Source organism: Equus przewalskii, chromosome 13 (genome assembly GCF_037783145.1).
Source record: "Equus przewalskii isolate Varuska chromosome 13, EquPr2, whole genome shotgun sequence".
Taxonomy (NCBI): domain Eukaryota; kingdom Metazoa; phylum Chordata; class Mammalia; order Perissodactyla; family Equidae; genus Equus; species Equus przewalskii.
This window is the reverse complement of record NC_091843.1, coordinates 412,322-425,811: the sequence shown is the minus strand read 5'-3', so window position 1 is coordinate 425,811 and position 13,490 is coordinate 412,322. Positions and strand designations below refer to the sequence as shown.

General features: G+C 40.8%; 1 protein-coding gene across 1 annotated transcript; it reads right to left on the bottom strand.

Moving 5' to 3' along the window:
* Positions 1 to 9,452: 9,452 nt before the first annotated feature.
* On the bottom strand, positions 9,453 to 10,400 carry LOC139075379 (olfactory receptor 2V1-like). Its single transcript, XM_070571724.1, has one exon. It carries the CDS (start codon positions 10,398 to 10,400, stop codon positions 9,453 to 9,455), a length of 948 nt encoding a protein of 315 aa, XP_070427825.1.
* Positions 10,401 to 13,490: the final 3,090 nt, after the last annotated feature.

Below are 13,490 nucleotides of genomic sequence, written 5' to 3'. Positions count from 1 at the left end.
GATAAAAGACAGAAATCAACACATTTAAGAAGTTCAGTGAACTCCAAGGAGCAAAGAGAGTCATAGAGACACACATTATAACCAAGCTGTTGGAAGCCAAGAACAAAGAGAGAATCTTGAAAGCAACAAGAAAGAAACAAGTCATCACGTACATGGGCTCAATAAAATGAAGGGCATATTTTTCATTAGAAATCATGGAGATCAGAAGGGAGTGGGCTGACAATTTAAACCACTGAAAGAAAAAACACCCATCAACTAAGAATTCTCTATCTGGCAAAACTATCCTTCAAAGTGAAGGTGAAAGTAAGACATTCCTAGCCACACAAAAGCTGGGAGAGTTCATTGCTAGCGGACTTTCGCCACAAGAAACGCTAAAGGGAGTCATTCAGGTTGAAATGAAAGAACGCTAGACAGTAACTTGAAGCCATATGGAGAAAGAAAGAACTCTGGTAAAAGTAATATAAGTAAGTATAAAAGCCAGTATTATGTATTTTTTATTTGTATCTTTTTATTTCCTACATGATTTAAAGATAAATGCATTAAACAACATTTATGAACCTATATACATTGGTACACAACATACAAAGATGTAATATTTGTGACAGCAACAAATAAAGAAGGATAGAGCTATGTAGGAGCAGAGTTTTTGTATGCTATAAAATCTGTCTGTATTAATTCAAACTAGGTTGTTATGCATTTAGAATATGAATTGTAATCCCTATGACAGACACCAAGAAAGTATCATTAAAATATACACAAAGGAAATGAGAAGGAAATCAAAACAGCATGCTACCAAAAATAAAACCAGTTATACACAAAAGAAGGCAGTAATGGAAGAAATGAGAAACTAAAAAGGTGTAAGACACATAGAAAATAAATATAAAAATGGCAGAAGTCTGTCCTTATCAGTAATTACTTAAGTGTCAATGGATTAAACTCTCCAATTAAAAGGCAAAGATTGGAAGAATACATTTTTAAAAATATGATTCAACTATATGTGTCCACAGAGATTTACTTTGATCCAAAGACACACAAAGGCTGAAAATATAATGATGGGAAAAGGATGCTCCATGCAAATATAGCCAAAAAAGAGCTGAAGTAGCGATACTAATATCAGAAAAAATATAGTTTAAGAAAAAACTGTTACAAGAAACAAAGTTCAGGATATATTGATAAAAGGGTCAATTCATTAAGATGATGCAACAATTATACGTGCCTGAAATGAGCCCGAACATATATATGTGAAGCAAACTTTGACAGAATTGACGATAAAACAGAGAGTTCTATAGTAGTCGTGGGAGACTTAATACACCACTGTCATTAATGGATAGAATGTCTAGACAGAAGATGAATAAGGAAATAGAGGCTATGAACATCATTATAATCCATTTAGACCTACCAGACATATACATAATATTCTACCCGTCAAAAGCAGAATACGCATTCTTTTCAAGTGCACATAGAACATTCTCCAGGATAGACCATACATTAGGCCACAGAACGAGTCTCAATAAATTTAAAATATTGAAAAAAATACAGTGTCTTCTTTGACACAATGGAATAAAACTAGAAATCAATTATAGGAGGAAAGCTGGAAAATTCAAAAATATGTGGAAATTAAACAACACACTCTCAAACAATCAATGGGTCAAAGAAGAAATTACAAGGGAAATTAGAAAATATCTCAAGACAAATAAAAATGAAAGCACAATGTAACAAAATATGGGATGCAGGAAAAGCAATGCTCAAAGGTAAATTTATAGCTATAAATTTATAGCCTCCATGAGAAAAGAAGAGAGAACTCAAAACAATAACCTAACTTTACACCTTAAGGAACTAGAAAAAGAGCAAACTAACTCAAAGCTATCAGAAGGAAGGAAGGAAAGATTAGAGCGGAGATAAATTCTATAGAGACTAGACAAACACTAGAGAAAACTGACTAAACCAAAAGTTGTTTCTCTGAAGATCAACAAAATTGACAGAACTTTAGCTAGACTGACAAACAAAAACAGAGAGAAGATACAAATAACTAAAATCAGAAATGAAAGTAGACACATTACTATTGACCATACAGAAATAAAAAGGATTATAAGAGCACGAACCGTTTTACACCAAAAGTGGAAATAACTGAGAGGAAACAAACGAAGTTTCCAGAAACACACAAACTACCAAAACTGACTCAAGAAGAAATAAAAAATATGAACTGACATATAAAGAGAAGGAGACTTGGTCAGAGGGCACAAAGTTTCAGTTAGGCAAGATGAATAAGTTCTGGAGATCTAATGTACAGCAATGGTGACTACAGTTAATAACAGTGTTGTAGATCTTATGTGATCTCACATAAGACATATCCAAAACATTAATTATGTGAGGTGATGGACATATTAATTGGTTTGATTGTGATGATCACTTCACAATGTATACATACATCAAAACATTAAGTTGTGCAGCTTAATTGTATACAGTTGTTGTCAATTATACCTCAATAAAGCTTAAAAGAAAAGAGAGAGAAATGAAATCAATAATGTTTTTTAAACCTCCCAACAAAGAAAAGTCCAGGTCCAGATGGCTTGACTGGTAAATTCTACCCAATATTTAAAGACTAATTAACATCAAGTCATCTGAAACTTTTTAGACGAGGAGAGAATACTTCCTAACTAATTCCGTGATGCCAGTATTATGCTGATAGCAAAACCAGACAAACACGCCACAAGAAAAGAGAGCTACAGACCAATATCCCTGATGAATGTAGACACAAAGGTCCTCAATAAAATATTAGCAAGCCAAATCTAACAGCACATTAGAAAGGTTATACACTTTGACCAACCGGAATTTATTTCAGAAATGCAAGTGTGGTTCATCATATTAACATGCCACATTAATAGAACAAAGGGGTAAAAAACCACATGATCATCTCAATAATGCAGGAAAAGCATTTGACAAAATCCAACACAATTTCATAATAAAAACCCTCAGCAAACTAGGAATAGAAGGGAATTTCCTCAAAGTAATAAAGATCATCTAGAAAACACTCGCAGCTGATGTCATAATCAATGGTGAAAGACTGAAGGCTTTCTCTCTAAGATCAGAAACAAGACAAGGAAGGATCCCCACTTTCAACACTGTACTGAAAGTTCTAGCCAAAGAAATTAAGCAAGAACAATAAATAAAAAGCATCCAAATGCTTGGAAGGGAAGAAGTAAAACTATTTGTATTTACAGATTTCATGATGGTATATAAAGAAAATCCCAAAGGATCCATGAAAAATTTCTCGAGCTAATGAACAAATTCATCAGAATTGCAGGGTATAAGTTCAACACGCAAAAATTAGTTGTCTTCTGTTCATCAGCAGTGAACAATCAGAGAAAGATATTAAGAAAATTCCATTTACAAAATACATCCAAAAGAATAAAATACCTAAGAATAGATTTTAAAATGAGGTAGAAGACTTGCACACTGAAAGTTAAACAACATTGCTGAAAGATTAAGGACCCCAAGAAATAGAAAGATATCCCATGTTCACGGATTGGGAGATTTAATATTGTTAAGATGTTTGCCATCTTAACGCTACACAAAGTGATGCACAGATTCAATGTAATTGCTATCAAAATTCCAGTTCCAGGTACACAGGTGAAAAAGCCAAACCTCAAATTCATGTGAATTTGGACCTGAATAGCCAAAATAATATTGAAAAAGAAAAACAAAATTGGAAGACTCACATTTCCCAATTTCAAAACTTAACACAAAGGTACAGTAATCAAAACAGTGTGGTACTAGCATAACAAGAGAGATACAGACCTATGGAATAGAATTTAGAGTCCAGAAATAAACCTACGTCAGTGGCCAGTTGATTTATGACAAGTGTACTAAATTCATTCAATGGAGGAAGGACAATCTTTTCAACAAATGATGCTAAGACAACAGGATATCTATATGCAAAAGAATGAAGTTGAACTCCAACCTCACACCATATATAACAATTAATTCAACATGGGTCAACGACCTGAATATAAGAGTTAAAACCACAAAACTCTTAGAAGAAAACATAGGGGTCAATCTTTATGGCCTTGGGTTTGACAGTGGATTCTTATTTATGACACCAAAAGCACAAGCAACAACAGAAAAAAACTGATAAATTGTGAAACTCAAAATCTTTTGTGCATCAAAGAACACTATCCAAAAATGTAAAATATAACTCACAGAACGAGAAAGTGTTTGCATATCACATATTTGATAAGGGCATAGTATCCAGAATATATAAAGAACTCTTAGAACTCATGAAGAAGGCAAAAATCCAACTTACAAAACTCAGTATAGAACTTGAATAGACATTTCTCCAAAAAAGATGCACATATGACCAACAAGCACATGAAAAGATGCTCAACATCATTAGTCACTAGGGAAATTCAAATCAAAACCACAATGAGATATCACTCCACACCCATTAGGATGGCTATAACCAAAAATGGAAACCAATAAGTGTTGACAAAGCTGTGGACAAGTTGGAACCCTCATACATTGCTGATGAGAATGCAAAATGGTGCTGCCACCATGGAAAAAGCTTGGCGGTTTTTCAAAAGTTAAACGTAGAATTATCATATGATCCAGCAATTCCACGCTCAAAAGAATTGAAAACAGGCAATGAAACAAATTTTTGTACATGAATGTTCATAGCAGCATTACTTACAACCACCGAAAGGTGAAAACAATCCAAATATCTATCAACAGATAAATGGAGAAACAAATTGTCCTATGTACATACAATGGGATATTATTCAGCCATCATAGCAATGAAGTACTGATACATGCTACTTTGTGGGTGAATCTTGAAAACATTATGGTAGGAGAAAGAAGACAGGCACTAAAGGTCACATATCGTATGATTCCATTTATACAAAATATGTAAAATAGGTAAATTCACAGGGACAGGAAGCAGGTTGTAGTTGCCATATGCTGAAGGGATTAGGGAATGGGAAGTCACTGCTTAATAGTTATGGGGTTTCCTTTTGGGGTCATAGAGATGTTTTGTAAGAACATAGAGGTGGTAGTCGCACATCACTGTGAATGCACCAAATGCCCTTGAATTATTCACTTTAATATACTTAATTTTACATTTATGAATTTCACCTCAGTGAGAAAGTAAGCGGCAAGAGACCAGGGTGGAATTTATGTGATGGATACAGGAAAGAATTGAAACTTTTGAGAAGACCCTGTAATGAGCTGATCTAGATCATTGTCCTTGCAAGCAGATGCCTATTCTTCTCCAGATCCACCCAAACCACTCCTTTGTTGCCTCTGGACTCTTAACTAGTATCGGGTCTCAACGTGCTCCTAGGGAACAAGTCCAAAGTCTGACCCAGGAGAAACAGTTTATACTTCAAAAGAATCATAAGATTTTGATAATTTATCCTTCAAAAAAAGGGAAATACCAGAAGTTCTGAACAGACATTTATTTTCAAAGAAGACATACAGATGGTCAAGTGGTACATGAAAAAGACGTTCAACATCACTAATCATCAGGAAAAGGCAAATCAAAGCCACAATGAGATATCATCTCACACCTCTTAGAATAGCTATTATCAAAAAGAGAACCAATTACAAGCAAGGATGTGGAGTAAAGGGAACCCCTGCACACTGTTGGTGGGAATGTAAATTGGTGCAGCCAATTTAGAAAGCTGTATGAAATTTCCCAGAAAAATTAAAAATAGAACTACCATATGATCTAGCAATTTCATATCAGGGTATTTATCCAAAGAAAATGAAAACACTAACTTGAAATAATATCTGCACCCCGTGTTCACTGCAGCATTATATACAATAGCCAAGACACGGAAGCAACTTAAGTGTCCACCAGTGGATGAATGGATAAAGAAAATGTGGCATAGATGTACAATGGAATATTTTTCAGCCATGCAAAAAGGAAATCTTGCCATTTGCAACAACATGGATGGACCCTGAGAGCATAATGCTAAGTGCAATAAGACAGAGAAAGACAAATACCATACAATCTCACTTACATATAGAATCTGAAAAAAAAAAAAAAAACCGAACTCATGGATACAGAGAGTAGATTGGTGGTTGCCAGAGGCAGGGGGTTGCAGTGCAAGGTGGGCAAAATCAACATAACCCCTGACAACTGGTATGGAGCTTATTAACCTGAAAAATTCTTTTTTCTCTGTAACAAGTCAAAAGAAGTACTAAAAGCAGGTTGCTTACCTTCCAGGGCCAGCGGTAGGCCTTAACAATCTTGTCTCAGGACCACATCAATTCCCTTGCTCCATAATATAGTCTACAAAGACCTTGATCACCTGAACGTTCCGTAGAACATCACGTTATGTGCATAACCACTCTTGTGCTTGTTCACTGGGCTAGGTACAAAGTGGCTATGGTGGTAGGGACGGGGTTATGTGTCGGCTTACCAACATGGATTTAGTCTCTCCAAGCTGACCTGGTTACTACTACCACTGAGTGCCTAAACTTCCATCCGCAGAAATGAATTCTGAGCCCCAAGATGGCACTTTTCCTTTGTGGAAACTGGCAGCCACCTAGTAGCAGGTCGATTATATTGGATCATCACGGACAGGGTAGCAAATTGACTTCACTAAATGGAAATCAATTCTAGGAAAGATTTTTCTTTCCTTGCCCGTAATGCTGTGACAGCACAACCACCTGTGTACTTACAGAATATCTCAGATTTTACTAAGGTATTCTTGTCACCCATGGCTTCTGATCAAGGAACTTGGTTCACAGCAAAAGAGGAGCGACAATGGACTTGTGTCCATGGAACCAACTGGTCTTACATATAATCCATCACCCAGAAGCAGTGGGCCTCAGTTATAATAATACCAACTCCTTTACAGTGTCAGTTCACAGGAAAGACCCTGAAAAGATGGGGATCTATCTGACAGAATGCAATATAGACTTAGATTCAGTGATCAGTATTTGGTGCTGTTTCTCCCATAGTCGGACAATGATGTTCTTGTCCAATTATAAGTTGACACTTCATCTGGTCATTTTGGACGACTCCTGCCAGTGAACCGATAGGCCAACAAGACAGCAGCTCTACTAGCATGGGGTGGGATGATTGATGTTGATTACAGAGTCACTACTGCATGTCCAACAGTAAAAGATAATGGAAAAGTACAGAAACCAAAGGCAGTACCATTGAGGACTCAGACCCTTTGGCAGTGAAGATGTAGAATACACCACCAATTAAACTGTTCCAAACAGATGCGGTTCTAGCTGAGGACAAAGGAAATAGAGAATGAGAAATGAAAGATGAAAGTTATAAATACCAATTACGCCTTCATGATCAATTAGTGTGTTGGTATGTGTGCGTGTGCACGTATATATGCTCATTTGTTCTTCTCTCTCTCTCACCTCATTCTTCTTCTTATTTATAAGCCAGTTGGTGGTGGTGGCTGATGTTCAGATGTGATTGTGACCGAATATGAGCTATAAATAACCTTGTTACCGGATGGATACCGTGGCTGCTGAAGGATACCATATGTATAAAACATAGTTAAACACTGTTTAGGTAAAAAACAAAATGCTGTTGTTGCCGTTTAATGGAAATTCAAATACAGGAAAAATGGTCTGGATGCTGAGTAGCCTCAGGGATGGTCTGCCAGTTGTCAAGCTATTGCCTCGACTCCAAACCCACACCGTACACTTTGATTTGTGACGCTGGGGCTGCTTTGTCATCAAGGTTCACATCAGGATCCGCCAGTAGGGGCGCTAGAAGGAGACTATAAGCCAGGCAGAGGGGAGAAGAAACTCAGTCCTTCAAGATTTCCTGTCAAGATTATCCCAGCAATGTCGCTTCCTCCTGGCAGTTGGCTCCACTTTGCTGATTTTATTTTCACATGCAGAACCAGTCACATCTTGCCCGTCAGAGGAACAAGCACCAGCTGACCAGCACTGTTCCTCAGCAGCCTGGGGCCAGAGACGACCCTGTGAACTCCTGGGATACCAGGGCCCACCACACAGCACCCACTTGTCGGAAGTCTGGGTCCCAGCTCAACAAGCCCCTCTTCTTGCTCTGGGCTCTGAGGAACTACCATAAGTCGGGGCAGAGCAGCCTTCCCAGAGGTCTGCGACACCTCCACAGGGCCCCTTCTGAGGTATAAGCACCACATGGTCCGTGCCCGCTCCTCAGATGCTTGGGTTCCAAGACTCCAGGCCTTAGTAACCCTAACTCTCCCTTTGCATCCCCAGGCTTAGGGACAGCAGCTTCTTTCTGTCAGTTGTTCCCCTGGCAATACCTAGCATTCTTGTTTTGCCATTTTAGTTCTCAAGTATCTGGTTAGCAACTGTTTCCATTTTCTCTGTTAAAATAACTAACGGGGATTTATTCCTGACTGGACCCTGACTGATATATAAGTTTTAAAATAATGGCTCAGAATCTGTCTTTCTTTCTTTCTTTCTTTTTTTTTAAAGATTGGCACCTGAGCTGAAAACTGTTGTCAATCTTCTTCTTTTTTTTCTTTTTTCTTCTCCCCAAAGCCCCCCAGTACATCGCTGTATATTCTAGTTGTGAATGCTTCTGGTGGTGCTATGTGGGAGGCCACCTCAGCATGGCCTGATGAGTGGTGCCATGTCTGTGCCGGGGATCTGACCCGGCGAAACCCCAGGCCACCAAAGCAGAGCACGCAAACTTAACCACTTGGCCACGGGGTGGCCCCGCAGGTGCTCTTAATACACAAATAAAGAGGACATCACCCCTGCAAAGATAACTCCAAACAGCAAGGATACATTTTTCCTTCTTAAAGGCCGCTTTATAAAGCCTCTAAAGGAACATGGAGAAGACTAGGATGTACCCAGGAAGAATTGTAGAGGCTCTGCTTGTGCCATTAGAAAGTTTTCATGGAACATATCCATATTTATTAAGCTGAGTCATCAATTAAGTAACTTACAAAATATGTGAAGGCAACAGGACAATGCCCAACATTTAGTAAGCACTCGATAAAACACAGCTATAACCAAGAAGAATTAAGAAATAGAGTGGGGGCTGGCCCCGTGGCCGAGTGGTTAAGTTCGCGTGCTCCGCTGCAGGCGGCCCAGTGTTTCGTTGGTTCGAATCCTGGGCGCGGACATGGCACTGCTCGTCAAACCACGCTGAGGCAGCGTCCCACATGCCACAAGTAGAAGGACCCACAACGAAGAATATACAACCATGTACGGGGGGGTGTTGGGGAGAAAAAGGAAATAAAATAAAATCTTAAAAAAAAAAAAAGAAATAGAGTGAATTTACTTCCAAGAGTTTATAAATGATCAATAATGACAATAATAGCAGTGCATCGCTTCTTTACACATAGCAATCCCTGTGAGCTAAGGCAGGTGTCATGATTCTCATTTATTGATGAGGAAACAGACACTCACAAAGAGTGAGTGACTTACCGACATTATGAAAACAGGAGGCGGCAGAGCCAAACACCAGATCCCCTGGTGTTTCAGGGTTGGCTGCCAAACTTACAATTTTCCAGCCTCTTCCTCAGAGCCCCCATCACATCCCGATTCCTCAAGCTATAAATGAGGGGGTTAAGCATAGGAGTAAGGACCGTGTAGAAGATAGAGACCATCTTGTCATGGCTAGGGGTCCGGTAGCGCCTAGGCCTCAGGTAGATGAACATGGCTGCCCCGTAGAAAAGGGAAACAGCCATCAGGTGGGAGGAACAGGTGGCCAGAGCCTTTTTACGAGCCTGAGCAGAGCGCATCTGGAACACCACCCCCAAGAGACGAGCATAGGAGACCACAACGATAGAGAAGGGAAGGAACAGCATGAAGACACAGCAAGCAAAGAGCAGAGTGTCGAAAAGGGATGTGTCTGCACAGGCCAGTTTCAGTAAAGCCGACACCTCACAGAAGAAATGATCCACATTCCTGGAGCCACAGTAGGGTAAGCTCATGGCTGCCACCATCTGGATCATTCCATCTAGAATCCCAAAGGCCCAGGAACTTCCAGCAATCTGCAGACAGACCCTCGGACTCATGAGGATGGGATAGTGAAGTGGGTGGCTAATGGCCACATAACGATCATAAGCCATGAGTCCCAGCAAAAGCCCCTCTGACCCTACCAGGGAGACAAAAAAGCCAATTTGTATGCCACAACCCACAAAGGAAATGTGCTTCCTACCAGACAGGAAATTGACTGCCATCTTGGGCACAATGGTACACACCAGCATAAGATCCATGAGGGAGAGCTGCTTGAGGAAGAAGTACATGGGTGTACGAAGGTGAGGGTCTGTGCAGACGAGGAAGATGAGGAGAACATTCCCACAGAGAGCCACTGTGAAGACCACCGTAACCACAGAGAAGAGGACAAGGTCAGTCTGGCTACAGGAAAAGATGCCCAAGAGGATGAAGCCATCTATAGATGATCGGTTCGACAATATGCCCATGGCTCAGTTGTTCACAGTCACCTGAGAACATAAACAGAGAAATTCTGAGATTGAGTGATGTGTCTTTACTCATCTCTGAATTCTTCTTCATCAGAGCTTAACAACATATGCTTAGGGACATGCAAGAGGATGCTCGTTCATATTCCCACGACCAGGATGATCAGATCTTTGCTAGCTCATAGAAGAAGACCACATATCTATGTTTGCATGTATGCATGCCAAGAAAAATAGAAACTGAAGTATTTTTATGTGCCACAGGACTATTGGACAATTCTAATTCAGCAGACAGAATATTGACTTTCCCATACAACACTGACTCTTTTTAGTTTGGATTACACAGACTCGGTAAACTATCTCTGATGGGACCATTTCGTACTCAAGAGATAATTTATATGTGTTACAGTAAGGGAGAGCAATGGAGACTTGAAATGTTCTTTCTTTTGCTCAGGCCAAATATCTTGGAATCATTTTTAATTCCTCTTTTTCTTGCATTCCCTAGATCCAAACTATCAGGAAAAGCTCTTGGCTCTGCATTCAGAATGTCTCAGAATCCAGTTAATTCTCATCATCCCCACTGCAACGGCCCTGCTCCAAGCCACCCTCCTCCCTCATACAGATTATTATACGTATCTACCCAGTTTCCTGGCTTCTGTCCTTGAACCCCTTGAGTCTACTCTCATTGTAGTCCAAATGATTCTGCTAAAATGTGAGTCATGTCATGTAAGTCTCTTACTGAAAGTATTTCAATGACTTCACTAATTACTCCAGATAAAGCCCAAATCCTTGCAGTGGCACCACTTGATACACACACACACACACACACACAATCCATACACACACAGACCTCGGTACCTCTGACTTCATCTCCTATCATGACCTCTTTGCTCACTGTGCTTCCTTGAATTTCCTCAGACAAACTGGACACACTCCCACCTTTGAGGCTTTGCATTTTCTTCTCTTTGGAATGCTTTTTCTTCAGAAATCTGAAGATCTTTGCTCAAATGCCAGCCTCTTTAGAGATGCCTTCTGTGGAAGTCATGGTAAAACTATAAATGTCTTGCACTCTCAAGGTCTTCCCTGCTCTTGTTTTCCCCACAGCACTTACAGCATTTAACAAACACACGCTTACATTTTTTCACTTTTGTTGTCCATCTGTCCCAGTGGAACAGGAGGACGATTTATTGTTCACCATGACGTGGGGCAGACCCTAGAATGGTTGCCTGGCTCATAGTACAACCTCAATACTCATGTGTTGACAAAATAAAATAGTCATGAATAAGTAAGATAAGGCTGCAACTTCCATTTTCTGAGAGCAGAAAGTCCGCCCCGCTGTAATTGCAGGAGCCCTTTTTCTTGACCTGAATGTTCTAGTTCACTGCTGGATTCCTTTGCGGGAACAGTGAGTGATATAGTAGTAAATATCTTCAGGTATTTTCAAAAGATAAAGATTTCTGCGCAATTAGATGATAGTGGCATCTAGGAAACGTTTGTGTGGGGAGTTTCATTTCTATCTTACCTCCCTGCAAAGAGGAAATGAAGCGACCCCACAGGACATGCTGTCTTTGTGAAGACACAGGGTACTTTCCTAAATTAGGATGAGCCTGCCCAGATCCAAGCCAGGGAGGTAGGTTGCATCAGCTGTTTCCCTAGAGGTAGGGGCATGTCTGAATCATGCACAAGACAACATGCCCAGGTGTCCTTGCCACCAATAACACCAAGGTGCGAGGTTGGAGAGATTTTCCACAGGAGCAAATCGCTGTTCCCACAGACTTCAAACCATCCAGGCCATATCGAGAGGCAACCAGCCAACTGAACAAGGCAGGTTCCCCCAGAACTCACAGCAGAAATTCCTTCCTCTGTGCTGAGGATGCTCAGCCCTCTCTACTGTGTGCAGAGGCATTCGGCTGTACGCATCTTCAAGGAGATGCACTCCATACCCCATCTCTCCCTGGCATCTTATTCTGCAAAACTATGTGATCTTTTAATGACATTTCTGTCCCTATTCTGGACGGTTCCCTTGAATGCTGATTCTTATCCCTTCTGTCTCCTCCACATCACCAACTGGATGCCCAATGGGCTTCTCCTGCCTAAGTGGCTGGACAGAGCCCTTGGTCTCTCCTGGAGAAACGCCTGTTCTCCTCTCTTCTCAGCTCAGTCAGTGGCAGGTCTGTCCAGCTGTCCAAGACACCACACTGATATCCTTGACTCCTCTCCTCTCACACATCCCAACATCAGAAACCCCTGCTGACTCTTCCTCCAAAATAAATCCACCCCTGACCACTTCTACTCCCACCTGGCCACACCGTCATGACTGTCCCCGGATGATAACAATTGCCCCTCACTGGACTTACCTCCCCACTCTACCCTTGCCCCCAACACAGTCTGTTTGCACATAGCACTGAAGTGAACCCATCTCAGTAAGAATAAGAGACAAAATGCTTCAAGAATAAAGCCAGACTTCCATCTGAACAGCCCTCCATCACCACCCAGACCTCCTTTCCTTCTGCTCTCCCAGGAATTCCCTCAACTCGAGTCTCATAGACCTCCAGCATTTCCTCCACACAGCAGGCAGACACAGCCCCCGGGGCCTTGGTGATCATCGTCCTAATCTCCTCACAGAAGGCTCTTCCAGATACGCTTCCCCTTGTCCCCTCACCTGCTTCTCACCTTCTCAGCCAGGCCTTCTCTCAACACCTATCTGGAGCTGCAATCCTTCTTCCCTCCCCATTCCTTTCCTCCTGATGTTTCTCATAGCCCTCACCACCATCAGGCATGCTACGTTTAATCCGTATGGATTTTTAGTTTCTGCTTTCCCAACTGAACCTATGTTACCCCTGATGCCGCTTTTGCTCATGGGGGATCCCCAACTCCTAGAATAGTGTTGGCATATTCTATGTTCTTAGTAACTACTGCCAGATGATTAATTGTAATATGCAAACAACTCAAGAACCCATTCTAGCATCTCACATGCTCATTTCCTGCTCTCTAAACTCATTCCTTTCTGCTGGATGTTCAGTGGCTTTGTTTCTCTTCCTAGAAACCACAGCATGAGAGAAGCCGCCTTGTCACTACAATATGCTTTCTGAGGCA